The following is a 15668-nucleotide window of genomic DNA, read 5'->3' as shown; positions in this document are numbered from 1 at the left end:
ACGTGGAAGCGACCTGGATGCGACAGGCCCCGAACAAGCGCCTAGGGAAACACGTGGGAATTGAGGACAGCGAGGGTAAATGACAATTTGCGCAGGGAAGGGCGATCGAGTGCGCTAAATTACTGATGTGGAGGGATGGGGAGCTCCTTATGTCGATGAATGCGACTGGTAGCGGCCTGTATCTGGACCTTGGCGACAAGTTTCGTGATGTTTGGACCAGGCCGGGGGAGACACAGGGCGGTAGGTGACAAAACAGGAGAATCAGGAAGAAGGGGGAAGGGGGTGTAAAACACGAGGATGTAGGGGTGGAAAGGACCCCAGACGGAGGGGCCGCGTTGGAAAAGGCGCGTGGAAGACCAGTCTGGATGAAATGGAGATGGAGGGGACGGGGCTTTCGCGACTTTCCGTGCTGGTCGGGGAAACTGGCGGTGCTCAGCCTGTGCCTGTAACGAGGAGAGGCAGGCGGCGAGACGTTGGAAGAAGATTTCGTGCCGGGTCACGTGTTTTCACTGCCCGCGCCCGTCGCTGACTCAGCTAGGCCGCACCGGCTTGCCCGCCTTGGGCCTAGCGTCGTGCCCGCCCTCGGCACTCCGCGCTAACATCGGGATACTACGTTGAGGAGAGAACTATTGTTAGGTGCTTATACGAATACGCCAGCATCAAACGCCGATGACTTGATAAATGCCTATCCCAAGGACTGAATAATCTACACTACCAACCCCGTCTAAGAAAAGAAAAACAAAAACCCATCCCTTATGCACTAACACGTCTGTGGGACACCTGTCCTGTGTGTGTTCCGTGGCATTCATCCACCACTGCTGCTGGTGCAGGCCCAAATTATCGCTGATCATCCTTTTCAGACTACTAGCGACCGTGCGAGGCTCTGCCAACCGATTTATTAGTTCTATCCATCACTCTCCAGTAGAGATGAATACAACGCATATGTGGCCAACCACCCCCGCTAGACAGATTTTCCGGAAATCCGTGAGCAACAATTTGGTATATAGCCCGCCAAATCCTCCAAGCTCCAGCTTGTTTGTAGTAAGATACACCGTGACCAAATAAAAGACTCAGTATTCGCCTGCACTGAGGATAGGGCGCTTCATGGGAGGCGGTGGCGGCGCAGGCTTCTTGGAGCGGGGAGGTGGGGGTGGAGGAGCCTTCTTGTTCAGTGGTGTGCCATTCAGGGTAGTAGAGCTGGACTTTCTCGAGACAGCACCTCCATACGAAGACACTGGAGATGGATTCTGCCCCATATACGTCCTCTCGGGACTGGTGCCGCTAATAGGACTAGGCTCCTCCGACTGTTCCATGTACGGGTCAACATATGATCTGCCCATGGTCCGGGACTGCACGCTATTTCTGCGGCCAATATAGTTGTCACTAGCTGCCCGGGATGGCCATTGGTATGTGCCAGGGGATTGCTCTTGGCGCAATTGCGTAGGTCCTTCAAATGTCGTAGTTCTGTTCAGAGCAGGTCTCTGAGAGAAAGCATCTGGCGGGTAGACCTCTCTGGCAGCTGGCTCGATAGAAGATGCCCTGGTCGATCGAATAATAGGCCGCAGATCAGCCGTGTTGTCGGTCTCCTCATGCAGTGGTTCATAGCGTTCATGATAGGAATGCGCAGTGTTGGAGCGAGGGCGTCCTGGACGACGGGTGCTGGGAGGCTGGGCTCTGCTAGTACGTTAGCATGACGATGTAGCTTTACAATTCAAGCAATCCTCACCTGCTCGGCCAGTCATATCTGAGTTGGAGAAGAACATCACGACAGCGCTCGTGATAGTCAAGCTGAGCCTCCAGGAACGCTTCCAGGTTCGCAACACCGTCAACTTCGGAGTCCTTGATGTCCTGCATGCGCCGTGATACATCATCGTTGGCCTCTTCATATTTGACCTTCTGGGTCCGGAGCTCTTCCTCCACGCGGAAATCTTCCCTCTTCGCCTTCTCCATCTTCGAGAGGGAGGTATCGTAGGCCAGACGTCGGCTGTCAAGCTTCTTGCGAGCAGTCTGTGAAACATCGAGTCAGCATTTCAGACCACTCAATTGGTGCTCGCAAACTCCGTCATACCTGGTACTCTTTCATCTGAGTCAAGGAATGCTCCAGCGATTCCAGCCACCCCGCGTTTACCTGGGAGATGTAAGCGTCCTGGAGACGAGCCAGGCGCTCCTCGGCCCTTCCAAGCACTGGGTAGACAACGTCATCAGCATAAAGCTTGCGAATCAGTAGTTATGTTAGCTTACTGGTCATGCAGCGGCCGTACTCAGAGTTCGCATCGAAGTCTTCGCCATGGCCAACCATGCTACTACCCAGATGAGCAATGGGCAAGGTCTTTTCCTTATCGTCACCTTCACTCCGCTTCGAAATGGACTTGATGTAAGAGCCAGTCGCCTTGTGGATACGGTCAATTCCTAAAGGGTAGCAAATGAGTAAATGGACCGGATATATACCATGAGACTTGGGTGTCGTGATCCTTACCCTCGTGGCGCACGTTCATCTCTGTTTCCAAGGCTTTGAAGTCATCGGAGAGAGTGGTCTTGGCCTCTCCGCCCATTCTCTCCCCCGCCCATTGCTTGAAGCGATCGAACTTGCGATTGACGTTCATGTTGACGGATTATAGGGTAAATAGGAAATAGAGTGGGAAAACGAATGTCGTATTGATCCGAGGTTTATGCTCTAGGGAAATGAAGGTTACGATGCGACCAGAAATTAAGTTAAACCGTCTTGGTGATGTTTGTTTCTCTAATCGAGGGTTGTTGCAAGAGAAATTGAAACGAAAGAAACAGGATCCGTAAGAAGCACGCTGCTGCGTATGAGACAAAAAGATGGCGCCACAGCCAGGAGGCGAGAAGTGAGAATGAAAGCAAGCAAGTAGAAACAGAAAGGGTAGGTGGTAAAAAGAAAAGGTGCAGCAGAGTTGCGACAGACCAGGAGGGACGGGTTGGGTCTTAAGGGAAGGCTCGAAAAGGGTGACAGGGGAAATTAGCAGGTGGGATTATTTTTCCCTTTTACTATTATTATGCCTATTGATTATTATTTTAGTATTTTTATTATTACTACCTTAATTATTTTTTCCGGACAAAAGAGAATATTATTAGTAAATCCGGGGCTGCCATTGCGACCATGGCAGTGTTCATCGAGGAATGACAGACAGCAACAGCAACGACCACAATGCCATTGCCAATCGCAAGCGGGCCAGACACTCTGCGATGGAGCTGGTTGCACGGAAAGCGCCACATTGCCTTTTCAAGGTTCCCAGCGGATTTTCTCCCCCACCAACGCTCGACCCAAACGGACCCGGGAAAAGAATTTGGTCGCATGATGACTCTCGTTGCCTTGCTTGCTCTGTCCTAATCCCATCCTTTCTTTCCAGAGTGTCATGCTTTACTGGGTTAATTCTACCCTAAACCCGGGGCAGTCAGTATATCATATTCAACCATCCTACGGACGGATTGTGAAGCAAACCCAGTCCCTGTGATGGATGGAGGGTTCGATCCATCCAATGGGCAGTGGAGGCGGGGCCAGAACCGCCATAATTAAGTTCGGTTGGCCCAGCAGGATGAGGTGTACCTGAAACCTAGCAGCTCTCCTATCTGGAATTTCCAACTAGTGGGTTGGTCTACTTTAGCTGGTTTTAGCCAAGGTACAGACGCTCCGGTGGCACAACTGGTTGATAAGTTGCTGACGAAGGCCCTATCGTTATCATTGACCTGCAAAACCGGGTTTGTCAATCAGGCCTGAGCGGATCTAGAGGTGTATCAGAATGAGAAGCATCATAGGCCAGAGCCGATTCTGGACTGCCGGAAGTGACACGCGTTTGTGGGCCATTGCAGTGGGGATCCACTGCCGTCGATTGGCGGTCGATGGCCGATGGTCGGTCCCAAACGTGGTCCTCCATTGGAAGCTCTCCTTTGCCACCACTTGAGATTCGTTCTATTTACAGAACAGACTGTGGGCGGCTACCTACCCAGTAACCAGATGGTCTAGATACACAGTCTTGTGAGTCTGGAAGTCCGAGGAGCATCGAAAAGGTTGGTTCAGTCAGTTATTCAGACAATCATGATGCTTAAGAGGCTCAGGGTAGAGCTTCTCATCTTCGTAGGTAGGGCTGCCCCAAGGATGAACTGTAGGCTGTGTAAAGATCTCCCACAGTATGTCCGGAAGCAATTCAAGAGAACTCCAACTCAAGCAATTATGGTTCAGGGTCCAAAGCGACAGACACGGCAGAGGGGCCCCTATAATACATTGTAACAATATGTTTTCCTCTGATCATGACTCTTTACAGTAACCTGAAAGCGCCAGCGTGAGACGCGATCACCGGGTCATGATGCAAGACCTGTCCGATGCATCAACAATCATTGCCATTGGTGAGTCAGAGAAGCTTATCTGGCGGAAATTGGCGGTAAAATTACACGGCCACGTACAGGTAAACGTTCAATTGCATTGTGTCTGCTTTACATTGGGTGAGGGCACAGAGTATCTCAGGATGATCTTATCCGGGGCTCCAAGACATAATTCGTAGATCCTGCGACTAAACCTATCAAGAGTCATGACGACCTTAAACCCACATCTCTTTCTCAATCTGAAACAAACACTCGATGCGGAGGTCATGGTCAAACGGGCAACGATCACACCTTTGGTTTGAGAAAGAAAGGAGACCCCTACACGGAGAAAAGTGGGACCCGAGGACCACAGGCGGGAAAGAGGTATACTGACTACCCCAACACCATCACAATGCTTAACGCCTCGGCGCTGAAGCAGGAATGCTAGATTCCTGGATCTCAGTGCTTAAAGATGGATTGTGAGGATACTAGAATCCTTGTACGGAAGCTTTGTGGAGTACTCGTATCATTGTTCGAGAATCACATTGGTTCAGGCAATATTAGTAGTATATATATCTGGTTCTTCTACTTGGCTTATTCTCGAGCAACAGCTAAACTAACTACCAACACAAGATTGGGTACATATCTCGTACTAAAGGCTATTTTTATGTGCTATGGCTCTTCGTCGAGTACACCATCAAGATAACAACTTATACGGTCACATATTCGAACTACTTCTTTGATGCAGTCACGTGTCATCCTCTCGGGCAGTTAGCAACACAACCAGACTCAGAAGCCTTCTTTGGCTATCATTCGTACTACTCAATAACTCCTTGAATCTTGTAGTACTGTACTCAAACATAGTATGGCTTCTTCCCTGCTTTTAGACCTCGATGGTGAGCTAGTACACGATAGAAATCCTAGGCAACGGAAGAACAGGGTAGTGATCTACTGCGACAACAGCATTCATGCCGTCGTGTCAACCAAGTTCAAGCCGTGTATTTTGAAAGTGCGATCCCGAACCATTCAATTTAGATGCACCGACACAACTGGCTGGAGCAGGGAAGCCCATCCATCCCCTGTCTCACCCCTCCCCTGAATACGAATACGTAAGTCATCAACATCCGCGGCAAATCCACCAAGACATTGATTTAGCGGATACGCGTATACAACCCTTACTGTCAGGTCCCATCGAGGCAGTGCATGTCATGCGACAGGATCGCTTAATCTGCGATCACCCATCCCCTCATAAGGTTTCATTCCTTCTCATCTTCACACATAATAGGTGCTTAAAACAACTTAAAGTATTTCTACAGCGCTTCATGACCCAATGCAAGCGTTTCATCAACCGAACACCCTCCCCCAACGCCGTAAGAACCTACTGCACGCCAAGCAAGAAGTTCCTCATCCTGCACCGGCACTACAGGTTGTACATCCTGCATTGTAACAGTAGTAGGAACAGCGAACTCATCCTCCTCAGCGGCTAGTAAAACATCGAAGTCATTCCATAGCACGGGCCAATTTCCAGCACCCTCACCCTCAACCTCAGCCCCAACCCAATCCCTCCGCGATCCCTCCAACACCTCCCCGTCACCACTCTTCCTCATAACATCAACCACATACCTCCCAACCGTAACGCCCATCACCCTTTTAAACACCCTATGAAAATGACTCGGCGTCAGCCCCGCCTCCGCCGCCAGCATCCGCAACGTCGGTTTCGAACCCGCCTGCACAGAAGCCCTGATAGTCTGACAAGCTTTCTGCACTGAGGGGATTTGCGGATGGAAAGTAGTACTAAAAGTACCACTACTAGTAGCTGTGGTATTGCTACCCGCCCCCAACAAGTTGTTGCTATTGTTGATGACAATCTCGGGTTTGCAGCGCTTACAGGGGCGAAACCCTGCAAGCTCAGCCTGCGAAGCTGTATCGTAGAACCGGACGTTGGCTCGTCGGGCGAGACGCGCGGGACAGGTTGGGCGGCAGTAGATTTTCGTTGTGAGGACGGCGTACACAAAGGCGTTGGTAAATTTGGGGTCGCGGGTTTGGATGGCGAGCCAGCGGGTGGATGGGGATGTGGAGGAGGGGGATAGGGATGGTTTGGGGAGAGGGAGTTTCGGGGGTGGTACCATTTTGGATGTAGGAGTAGGTATCAAGGGGGGTAAAAGATTGGTATCGGCCTTGAATGATTATAATATTTTGTTTGTACATGTAAGTCTATGGTGCTAATTGTTCTTGAAATCGCCTCCATTTAGTTCTTCATGCTGAGTTGGGGGTTAGATGGTATTCGGCTGTGATTGGTCACTTTCAGAGCAAGGTTTCGTATCTCGGTTGCTGCAATGTCATGCATCATTGACATTTCATCCTATACTTTCAATAGTTATATCATGAAGAGGGCAAAAAGAGGCCTCAAGGGCTCATGTGCATTGTACTAATTACATCCGAAGTCATTTGTTGCATGACGGCAATAATGAATGTGTTAGACCCTAATCTGGTGAGAAGCAGATATATATCCGACCTGAGCACAGGCACTGCAGTAATAGGATAAACTCCGTCTGTGCTCAACTACTTTCGTAATTACTTTAAGTAGCAGGAACTTCAAGGTCTCTGCAATTGCCCGGTCCACAATATCTGGGGTAAGAAGATTGGTGGCTAGGTAGTAATAATTCGAGTAGCATTGAACTGCATTCAACCCGATGTGGAAATGTGTCTAATATCCTCGATAACTCATGGCGTGTATCCGATGGCTCGCTTACACCTATGAAGAGAAAAAGTAGCATATACTTGATCTTAGGAGACTCAAGCAAAATGGCTGAGCAAAGTAGCAGCAATTGCAGATTCGAAGTCTACTTCTGAATCTCTCGCATGGCTAGCTAGAGACCAATTCTTGTACGAATCCCGCAATACGGTTTCTTTTGACGGACCTGATGACTTGCAGGAAAGATCTTCCTAGTTCTACCGTTTAAAATAGGATATCTCAAAAAACATGCACCCGAGTTTGAATTTTTTGAACCCATTTCTTTTGCTTTGGTCATCATGAAAATATTTGGTGGCCACGACCTAGATTCGCTAAGGACGCGTGGGAGATTATCCGCAGTCGCCTAAGTACATATGCCTCATAGCAAAAGAGCATTTTCAACCCGTCACAAAGAAAACTCCACACAATATCACGCTTACTCCTTGGTCTTCTGGGTACCACGGAGCAGACCAGTTCTCCGGGCAGCGATAAGACCGGCTTTTTGACCCTGGGCAGCGTAGCGGGAGATGGTCGAGGCCTTACCAATGTGCTGGTGGTTACCACCACCGTGAGGCTGTAGAGAAAACATGTCAGAATCTGTAGATAAATCGACCAAATCATTGAAGGGAGCCTTACGTGATCCACGGGGTTCATGGCAACACCACGGGTCTTGGGCCAAGAGTTGCGCTTGACAGCGAACTTGTGCTTGGCGCGAGAAGCCTCTGTAGGGAATGAATTAGCCATCAAAGTCCTCTTCTTTAACCGCATTCTCTCCGAAGAGTGATTCAACGGAGCCAGATTTCCGGAGACATACTCAGCAAAGGCTTGTCGGTACGACCACCACCAGCGACGATACCGATCATACCACGGGCGGTGTTCTTGACGACCTTCTTGGCACCGGAGGGAAGCTTGACACGGGTCTTGCCCTCCTCGGGGTTGTGGCCGATGACGGTAACGTAGTTACCGGAGGTACGACCAAGAGCACCACGGTCACCAGCCTTCTCCTCGACGTTGGTCACAACGGTACCCTCAGGGACGGAGGCGAGGGGAAGGACGTTTCCGACAGTCAGGGCGGCGTTCTTTCCGGCGTAGACGAATTGACCGGTGTACATGCCCTCGTTGGCGATGAAGGTCTCGGTGATGGTCTTGAACTTGTAGGGGTGACGGAACTGGACCTTGGCGAGGGGAGCACCACGGCCGGGGTCGTGGATGATCTCCTTCACGACACCACGAGTGTATCCATGACGCTCGGCGTAGTCGAGGGTGCGGAACTGGGCAGGAGCCTTGTTGAGACGGGTGTTTGCCGCTGTCGAGCGAAAAATTGTATCAGTAAAAATTGATCTGGAGATGCTGCGAATTTCGCTTCAGGATCTCTGCGGTCGCACTCACTGAAAATGGATCCACGACCCTTCCTCTGGTTGCGGATCACGCGACCCATGGCGACTGTCTATATAGGAACCTGGACGTTAGTATTGAGAAAGTTCCGCCTGGCGACCTTGTGGTGGGAGAGTTCGAGTTCTCGTACCTCAAAATGCTAAGATTGGGCTTGTCGGGTTGGTGTTGAGAATTCGTCGGCGAAGGGCTGTGTGGGCTTTAGGGTGGAAGTCGCTAATCTAACCGCGCTAGGACTAGTGCCGTTTTGTGGGCGCGGCTGCGTGGCGCGGGTCGCCTTCTTACTAAGACGGCATAACTAACGTAGGACTTCGCAATTAACGAGCATATCTTGCACTTGGTGAACTTCTTGTATCATCATGAGTAAAGAATGGTTATTATTATGACTGCAGAGTAGTGAGGTTACTGATAAAGTGCAACCGTTTTTGGTGATGAAATTCCCTTCTAGATACACACTATCCCTTCTTTCTGAATTCCACACTTTATTCAAATTTCGTTCTTTATTGAACTGCCGCTTCCCATTCAATCTACCCTGCCTCTGTCTCGGTCACTCGCAGCTCGTCCATGTCGGATTCCGTCTCTTAACAAGCAGTATTCCTCCTGCTACTGTTACCTGAGATGTCCTTGCAGTGGGCTATTAATTCAAGGCACCGCCTTTTAATATCTGACCTGGGCTGACCTGGCTTAGTAGCACTATTTGTCTTGCTGGCGTTCCTATATCATTTGGATGTCTTCTCCATGTAAACAGATCATACTGGTTCGGAGTGGTCAAATTCGATCATCCGGGTCAGCAGACGGAGCCTTGATGTTTGCCGCATCTCGTTCCGTTGTTGGGCTTTCTCTACATGCCCCCGGGCCGCCTCAGGGTCACGCACCGATCAGCAATTCCAGATGTGACACTGTGTACCCGGGAAAATGAGACCTGACGCGCCTGGGGAGCGAGTCAGCATCTTTGGTGATTACCACAATGTCATCTTGGTATCTTGACACCACCAGGTGCTCAATGTGGATCGACAAACTGTGTTTGTCACGTCCGGCGACTCGAATGTCGGCAACTTCTTGCAGAACTAGATTTCTGCTTAAAGAACGCCGCTCAGACGCTCTCGGGGTTGATACTAGGGCAGTATCCAATGTTCTAGGAGCTAAGCCGGGCTGTTTGACGATTAGATACGCTCGTTCGTTGTTGGAGCGGAGTTTCGGATAGTATTGATCTATTAAGACTTCCGAATTGCATAATACAAAGCTGCTTTGCACTAAATGCTCTTATCAAAGAAATCTTCTGAATGTAGTCTGTTCCGCGGACCTTTCGCGCGTTTGATGGAGTCCAGTTCGCGATAGCAAATGTGTTATCGTGATTGGGTGTTGATCATCCCTGGATAAGGGCTGTTCTCGATGATGCCAGACAGGCCAGGCGCGTAAAAGCCGCGCTCCAACCCAAGTAGGTAGCAGTAGCGTAAAGTAGAACTTCTGCCGCGGATTCGCCCGCTCTGTCTTGCCTCACCACCACCACCTGCGGACAGCACCACAAACATGTCGAACATGTCCCTCTCAGACTCGGACCTATCGTCGCTTTCGTCGGCGCCTCCGTCCGACGAAGAAACGGGCTCCATGGCCATTGATGAGCCCGTCGGCATCGCGAAGTACTTCAAGAAGGAGTCCGAATCTCCGCCGCCGAAGCGGGAGCCCTCACCACCCCACGAATATGTGTTGGCGGATAATCCAGATATTGCAGTATGTTCCCGGAGGTTTCTATGATGATGAAGTCTCTTTCCAAGCTCTATGGACGCGTTTTGCACGTTTCCTGACCATTTATGCTGACCTGTCGCAATGTGTAGTTCATTGTAATGTTCCGTGCGCGTTTTCACGATGCGTTCCCGCGATCTACACCACACTTTGGACCACAAGATGTTGAAAGAGGCGTCGCGGAATCTCCTCCGGGCGATCATATTGAGAGATTATTATGTGCATTTCTTGGATTGGTATTGAATCGGAAGAAGGATGTCGAGTATGACTGCCTCCTACGCCCCAGACCCTACACTCTTGGAAGATACGTCGGGAAGCTCCTTTTCGACCACCTATGTACCAATTCTGGTAACCATACATCAAAGCTAACTCGCTCGATCAATGCGCAGTCGGAATCACTACCAGCGTCCCTTGGAAGAGGCGATCCAAACCCACGCTTCTCAGTGGCCTAAGGCTTGGCAAGGCAAGAACCCTCTGCACGGGGGTCGCACTTTCGCAACCATGTCGCCAGAAGAACGCGTACGTCGCATAACTTGATTCAAAACTACCGAGAGCTTATCAGCTGACACTGTCTAGTTGCTGTTATTGAGATCCTTGATCCTCTGGTCCCTTGCCTCGTCCGATGCCATTCAGGCTAAAATCAAAGAGTCCTACAAACAGGCACGCCACGAAGACGACCTGAACCAACCACTCTCCGTCCAACCATGGGGTCGCGACGGCCTCAAGCGCAGATACTGGCTCATCGAAGGATTGGATGATACACATTTCAGACTGTACCGCGAGGGCAACCCTGCCCTTAAGAATGTTACCTGGTGGAGTGTGGCAGGAAATATCCCTGAGTTGAAGGCGGTTGCAGACAGGCTTGACGGCGAGAAAAGTATCCACTCCAAAAAACTAAGTGAGAGGATAAGGAACTCGATACCCCGCTTCGAGGGCTCAGAGGAGGTAAGCTGCTGCTATTGGCTGTGGTACATCTTCTCGGTGCTTACTAGTAGCAGAAACGCAAGCGTCGAGACTACCGGATTGCGCGAAAGGCGGCATTCGCTCGGCCGGAGCCTGGCTTCTCTCTATATGAAGGCCGTACACGCGGAAAGAAACTGAAATACACCTACTCCGATGACGAGGACATCTTCTCTGATGGCCTTCCTTCCACGCGGCGCTCAACGCGCAACACCTCGGGGATCTCCACACCCCCAGAACCAGCCGGCCCTAGATTCACAGCTAGTGGTAGGCAAATACGGTCCCGCGCAGGCGGCCTTTACGGTGAGACGTTGTTAAGTGGACAACGCGAGGACGGCGACGCTGGCGACGAGGGTAGACCCTCAAGGGGTCGGACAACTCGAGCAAATGGATATACAGAATACGAGGACGATGAAATGGACGAAGGTTCAGAAGCAGGACAATCCAGCGGAAATGAGTGGCAAGGAGGCGAAGGCGAGGAAGAAGAGGACAACGATTTCGAGGGGGACGACGAAGAGGAGCTGAGTGGGGATGAAGCAGTGATGAACGGAGAACCACCCAGCCTTGTGGTACAACTCAGGTACAATAAGGACAAGGCCCCAAGTAGCCCCAATGGGCCAGCAGAGGAACCCTTACAGCAAGATCCGAAGAGCAAGGAGGATGTGGCTAAACCGGTCACAGCGACTGGTGCGGAAGATGCACTGCAAGGACAACCACCACCCGCTGTGAACGGGCAATCCGCTACGGCACAGAGCTCCCAACCAGACGTGGTCGCAAAGTCTCTACCTGATGCTGCGGCCAGCACTTCTACTAGTGTCGAAGTATCGCAGCCTACTGCGACTGAGACGAAGACTCAAACAGCTTAAGAAAAAGAACTAGGCAAGGCACATATACTATAACACAGTACCAATGGTCGGAATCCCTCAGTGGCCGATTCCCCGCGTCTTGATAGAGTTATCCATCGGAATACCTTTCTTCTCAGACTTGAGACAAGACTCGCTCACATTTTTCTTCGAGGCGTTCTGTTCGTGGGTGGAATTTGTCGGGTTCAACTTTGCGGCAAAAAAAATTGTGCTGTTATTAGAAATGCGATGTGTGTGGTATGGAGTTCTTTTCCCGTGACTGCTATACTACTATATAGCATGACCATGCTGTGGATCGATTAGGTATTAGAGAGATGAGGACTCCAAGACATAACCTGTCATACCAGATGGACGGACCTCTTGCCGGGGCTGCTATGTGCTATGTACAGTACTTAAATTGCAAGATTGGGATGAAACAATAGAAGTTCCGTATCCCTCGGCTCTAGACACCAGAAATAGCGTGTAGGAAAATGAAAGCCCCCGGCTATATACGGAAGCTTAATATCAATCAATCAAGGCTCACTGGTTCGAAAGGATAAACGCCGTACGCTAAACTCCCCAAATGCAGACTTTACTAGACACCCACAGTCACGTCAATACCTTTGACAACCATACAAATCAACTCAAAAAGACAACCTAATCAGCACCGGCATTCGAGAACTGGGCCGTGTAGAACTGCAAAAACTCCGCAAATGTCAGTGTCTGTCTCATTGGCATATGTGACCGAATATCTCGGCTTAGAGGAATAACCAATTGAAATGAAGATAAAAAGATATCTCAAGAAATGGGGGGAAAAAAAGGAAGATAGAGCGACGCGAATGGGTAATGGGATGGATGCACTCACGTCTTCCACCTTCGCCGCCATGTGAGGATCCCTGGCCGATCGCAAAGGAGGCAGCTTCCAGTTGTTCACCTCGTACCACCATCTCCGGATCTTGCTACCGAGTGTCTGGCCACTGAGGGACGCGTTGCGGTTCCAGAATCGCCAGCCAGAGAGAGCGAGAGTCCAGACGGTGCCCTGGATTAGAGGGAGGAGGACCTATATAGACAATTCGTGTCAGTTTTGAGGACTCTTTTGCTTCCAGTTGACTTGTTCCAGTAGTGTATTGCAGGGCAGACTGGTGTCCTACCTGGTCTCTGATGGTAATCCAAGCTACTCGGCCCCAGGTATCAGCTCCCCGCAAGCTGGCGAGATAGCTCTGTTCGAAGCGCAGATCGGGCAATGGGGGCAGATGGTGTCGTCGCGAGACGGGCTTGATCATGCGGTGAGGATCGACGACATCGGAGGGGATACTGCCTGCTTCGGAGGCGACATCATCTTCCACGATGGGCTGCTTCTCGGAGGCTGCGGTGGGCGGGTTGACGTCGTGTTCCGCGGACGGCGCCGGGTTGATGGAGGCGGTTTGGATGACTTCGGGGATTTGGAGGGCGGGGTCGGTCATGATGGGTGGTATTTTATAAGAATGGATGTAGGTATCTGTGTGAACGGAAGGATTTCGGACCCGCGGGTTTTGACACCGGAGGGACTTAAAACTTGTAGATAGTAAGATTGAGAGTATAGACTAAAGCAAGTAGGGAGGAATGATGGGATAGTCCGGGCACGGAGTAACTCGTTGGTTCCTGCGGCCAATCAGCGGGGAGCAGCCATTACTCCCGCCTTTTTTGGATTCTGCATGGCTGCCCCTCCTTGACTTGGTATATCTCGCTGCTCTCTCCCTCCTCTCTCTTCCTTTCTTCTCCCTCTCTATATCCTCCCTTGCTTTTTCTATACCCTCTACCTGTTTCCTCCCCCATTTTCTCCCACTCTACCCTTCACAATGGCTGCTCCTCAAGGTTACCCTCTTCTGTGCCTGGAGAACCCCCTCCTCGGTGCGTGAGATTTCCCCTCTCTGCCTCTTTCTCATGCTGCTTACTATCCCCGGATCTTACATTGTTCAATGAGCTGACATACGGCATTCTGAATTGCTTCCTATAGACATCCAGGCTGTTGGGTATGTCACATCTTCCGGAAACTCTACTTTATGATTAGACCCTATTTCAAGTATTCTAACATTGTCACTAGTGATGCCGCCCTTCTGCAGAAGTATGGTCTGAAGGACAACGATGCTATCCTTGCTGAGGACCAGCACATGGGTCTTTATGACGAGCTCTTCGCCAAGAACGATGTTAAGCTGATCGCCGGTGGTGCTGCCCAGAACACTGCCCGTGGTGCCCAGGTACTTAGATGACCCCGATCCCTTCCTACCAAGGTACACACGGACGGATGTTAATGTGAAGTCGAACTAGTACGCTCTTCCCGCCAACTCCGTCTGCTACATTGGATGTGTCGGCCGTGACAAGTATGCCGAGATCCTGAAGGAGGCTTGCGAGCAGGCCGGTGTTCACACCGAATACCGTGTCGATGATGCCCAGCCCACCGGCAAGTGCGGTGTCATCATCACCGGCCACAACCGCAGCATGTGCACCCACCTTGCTGCCGCCAACGAGTACAAGATCGAGCACTTGAAGCAGCCTCACGTCTGGTCTCTCGTTGAGAAGGCCCAGTTCTACTACGTTGGTGGTTTCCACCTTACCGTCTGTGTTCCTGCCATCCAGGCCCTCGGTGAGGAAGCTGCTGCTAAGAACAAGGTATGGGCAACCCCAAATGGTTTCATTGACAGCATACTGACCAGGACTTAATTACAGGTCTTCATGCTCAACCTCTCTGCTCCCTTCATTGCCCAGTTCTTCAAGGACCAACTGGACAGTGTCCTCCCCTACACCGACTACACCTTCTGTAACGAGACCGAGGCTCGTGCTTTCTCCGAGAGCCACAGCTGGGGCACCGACGACGTCGTCGAGATCGCCAAGAAGCTGGCTCAGCTCCCCAAGAAGAACACCAACCGTCCTCGTGTCGCCATCGTGACCCAGGGCACCCTCCCCACCGTCGCTGCCACCGTTAAGCCCAACGGCGAGGTCGAGGTCAAGGAGATCCCCGTCCGCGAGATCCCCAAGAGCAGCATCAACGACACCAACGGTGCCGGGTAAGTTACCAACCTCCTATACAACCTAAATCACGGGAATCAAAATCTAACCACCACACAGTGACGCCTTCTGCGGTGGTTTCTGCGCCGGTATCGTCCAAGGCAAGTCCCTCGAGGACAGCATCGACATGGGCCAGTGGCTCGCTTCCCTCAGCATCCAGGAGCTGGGTGCCTCGTAAGTCCCCGAACAAACCCCATTTCTTGATTATACACATATCTAGCAGCCACTAACCCTAATGTCCGACATCTAGTTTCCCCTTCCCCAAGCAGGCCTACACCCCCATCAACCGCTCCTAAGCATCTCCACCAAACTCACCTTTGGAATCGTGGAGCCATAGCTGATACCTTTTTCTCTCATCTACAAAAAATTTCGTTTTTCCCTCTTCTTCTCTAAAGATTCAACCTTCTATACCCCTCACGTCCTTGACTTAACGTCTTAGACTATGCTGTTTTCATCAACGGTTCATGTATGCGGATCCTTGCTATCACGCTTTCCCTTTGGGTTTTACATTTACGATGGATAGATATCGCAGAGTTGCAGATGATGACGTTCTCAACAACGATTTAATGAAGAATTCAATATCTGAGTTGTATATATATAACGTACGAAAACAGTCAAATCCATTCCCGTGA

The 15668-nt window shown here is 50.8% G+C and overlaps 9 protein-coding genes across 9 annotated transcripts; 5 read left to right on the top strand and 4 right to left on the bottom strand.

Moving 5' to 3' along the window:
* Positions 1–654: 654 nt before the first annotated feature.
* On the bottom strand, positions 655–3004 carry BDQ94DRAFT_140422 (BAR domain protein). The gene is made up of 5 exons (XM_026765620.1): positions 2477–3004; positions 2242–2409; positions 2069–2184; positions 1727–2007; positions 655–1674 (listed from the first exon to the last, which is right to left on the bottom strand). The coding sequence occupies exons 1-5, from the start codon at positions 2601–2603 to the stop codon at positions 1071–1073; spliced, it is 1296 nt and encodes a 431-aa protein (XP_026628242.1). The 5' UTR covers positions 2604–3004; the 3' UTR covers positions 655–1070.
* Positions 3005–4207: 1203 nt separating this feature from the next.
* On the top strand, positions 4208–4611 carry BDQ94DRAFT_140421 (uncharacterized protein). Its single transcript, XM_026765619.1, has one exon. The coding sequence runs from the start codon at positions 4323–4325 to the stop codon at positions 4518–4520; it is 198 nt and encodes a 65-aa protein (XP_026628241.1). The 5' UTR covers positions 4208–4322; the 3' UTR covers positions 4521–4611.
* A 16-nt stretch (positions 4612–4627) lies between these two features.
* BDQ94DRAFT_140420 (uncharacterized protein) lies at positions 4628–5346 on the top strand. The gene has a single exon (XM_026765618.1). The coding sequence runs from the start codon at positions 4793–4795 to the stop codon at positions 5024–5026; it is 234 nt and encodes a 77-aa protein (XP_026628240.1). The 5' UTR covers positions 4628–4792; the 3' UTR covers positions 5027–5346.
* A 284-nt stretch (positions 5347–5630) lies between these two features.
* Positions 5631–6449, bottom strand: mpt (putative DNA repair and transcription factor Ada; the record flags this gene model as incomplete). The annotated part of the gene is made up of 1 exon (XM_026771172.1): positions 5631–6449. The coding sequence occupies one exon, from the start codon at positions 6447–6449 to the stop codon at positions 5631–5633; it is 819 nt and encodes a 272-aa protein (XP_026628239.1).
* Positions 6450–7025: 576 nt separating this feature from the next.
* Positions 7026–8607, bottom strand: BDQ94DRAFT_140415 (60S ribosomal protein uL2). The gene is made up of 5 exons (XM_026765617.1): positions 8580–8607; positions 8444–8501; positions 7869–8360; positions 7691–7776; positions 7026–7628 (listed from the first exon to the last, which is right to left on the bottom strand). Exons 2-5 carry the CDS (start codon positions 8490–8492, stop codon positions 7491–7493), a joined length of 765 nt encoding a protein of 254 aa, XP_026628238.1. The 5' UTR covers positions 8493–8501; positions 8580–8607; the 3' UTR covers positions 7026–7490.
* A 160-nt stretch (positions 8608–8767) lies between these two features.
* On the top strand, positions 8768–9808 carry BDQ94DRAFT_140412 (uncharacterized protein). The gene has a single exon (XM_026765616.1). It carries the CDS (start codon positions 9414–9416, stop codon positions 9648–9650), a length of 237 nt encoding a protein of 78 aa, XP_026628237.1. The 5' UTR covers positions 8768–9413; the 3' UTR covers positions 9651–9808.
* A 33-nt stretch (positions 9809–9841) lies between these two features.
* BDQ94DRAFT_177349 (uncharacterized protein) lies at positions 9842–12687 on the top strand (the record flags this gene model as incomplete). The annotated part of the gene is made up of 6 exons (XM_026772887.1): positions 9842–9857; positions 9909–10177; positions 10282–10451; positions 10579–10708; positions 10766–11134; positions 11188–12687. 6 exons carry the CDS (start codon positions 9842–9844, stop codon positions 12013–12015), a joined length of 1782 nt encoding a protein of 593 aa, XP_026628236.1. The 3' UTR covers positions 12016–12687.
* On the bottom strand, positions 12312–13573 carry BDQ94DRAFT_10510 (DUF1770 domain-containing protein). Its single transcript, XM_026763435.1, has 3 exons — positions 13143–13573; positions 12857–13051; positions 12312–12687 (listed from the first exon to the last, which is right to left on the bottom strand). Exons 1-3 carry the CDS (start codon positions 13452–13454, stop codon positions 12649–12651), a joined length of 546 nt encoding a protein of 181 aa, XP_026628235.1. The 5' UTR covers positions 13455–13573; the 3' UTR covers positions 12312–12648.
* A 142-nt stretch (positions 13574–13715) lies between these two features.
* BDQ94DRAFT_10470 (adenosine kinase) lies at positions 13716–15460 on the top strand. The gene is made up of 7 exons (XM_026763424.1): positions 13716–13881; positions 13988–14003; positions 14075–14228; positions 14299–14640; positions 14698–15035; positions 15097–15210; positions 15287–15460. The coding sequence occupies exons 1-7, from the start codon at positions 13830–13832 to the stop codon at positions 15330–15332; spliced, it is 1062 nt and encodes a 353-aa protein (XP_026628234.1). The 5' UTR covers positions 13716–13829; the 3' UTR covers positions 15333–15460.
* Positions 15461–15668: the final 208 nt, after the last annotated feature.

Source organism: Aspergillus welwitschiae (genome assembly GCF_003344945.1).
Source record: "Aspergillus welwitschiae strain CBS 139.54b unplaced genomic scaffold BDQ94scaffold_10, whole genome shotgun sequence".
Taxonomy (NCBI): Eukaryota; Fungi; Ascomycota; class Eurotiomycetes; order Eurotiales; family Aspergillaceae; genus Aspergillus; species Aspergillus welwitschiae.
The sequence above is the reverse complement of the archived record's forward strand: the minus strand, read 5'-3'. Positions and strand labels throughout refer to the sequence as shown.

Coding starts and splice junctions, on each gene's coding strand:
- BDQ94DRAFT_140422 (XM_026765620.1), bottom strand. CDS start 2,603: ATGAACGTCAATCGCAAGTTCGATCGCTTCAAGCAATGGGCGGGGGAG. Junction 2,185..2,241: donor GTACGGCCGCTGCATGACCA/GTAAGCTAACAT, acceptor TTGTCTACCCAG/TGCTTGGAAGGGCCGAGGAG. Junction 1,675..1,726: donor AGATATGACTGGCCGAGCAG/GTGAGGATTGCT, acceptor ACGTACTAGCAG/AGCCCAGCCTCCCAGCACCC.
- BDQ94DRAFT_140421 (XM_026765619.1), top strand. CDS start 4,323: ATGATGCAAGACCTGTCCGATGCATCAACAATCATTGCCATTGGTGAG.
- BDQ94DRAFT_140420 (XM_026765618.1), top strand. CDS start 4,793: ATGGATTGTGAGGATACTAGAATCCTTGTACGGAAGCTTTGTGGAGTA.
- BDQ94DRAFT_140415 (XM_026765617.1), bottom strand. CDS start 8,492: ATGGGTCGCGTGATCCGCAACCAGAGGAAGGGTCGTGGATCCATTTTC. Junction 7,777..7,868: donor TACCGACAAGCCTTTGCTGA/GTATGTCTCCGG, acceptor CATTCCCTACAG/AGGCTTCTCGCGCCAAGCAC. Junction 7,629..7,690: donor CCATGAACCCCGTGGATCAC/GTAAGGCTCCCT, acceptor TTTTCTCTACAG/CCTCACGGTGGTGGTAACCA.
- BDQ94DRAFT_140412 (XM_026765616.1), top strand. CDS start 9,414: ATGTCATCTTGGTATCTTGACACCACCAGGTGCTCAATGTGGATCGAC.
- BDQ94DRAFT_10510 (XM_026763435.1), bottom strand. CDS start 13,454: ATGACCGACCCCGCCCTCCAAATCCCCGAAGTCATCCAAACCGCCTCC. Junction 13,052..13,142: donor GGATTACCATCAGAGACCAG/GTAGGACACCAG, acceptor TTGTCTATATAG/GTCCTCCTCCCTCTAATCCA. Junction 12,688..12,856: donor TGGCGGCGAAGGTGGAAGAC/GTGAGTGCATCC, acceptor GAGTTTTTGCAG/TTCTACACGGCCCAGTTCTC.
- BDQ94DRAFT_10470 (XM_026763424.1), top strand. CDS start 13,830: ATGGCTGCTCCTCAAGGTTACCCTCTTCTGTGCCTGGAGAACCCCCTC. Junction 14,641..14,697: donor AAGCTGCTGCTAAGAACAAG/GTATGGGCAACC, acceptor ACTTAATTACAG/GTCTTCATGCTCAACCTCTC. Junction 15,211..15,286: donor ATCCAGGAGCTGGGTGCCTC/GTAAGTCCCCGA, acceptor TCCGACATCTAG/TTTCCCCTTCCCCAAGCAGG.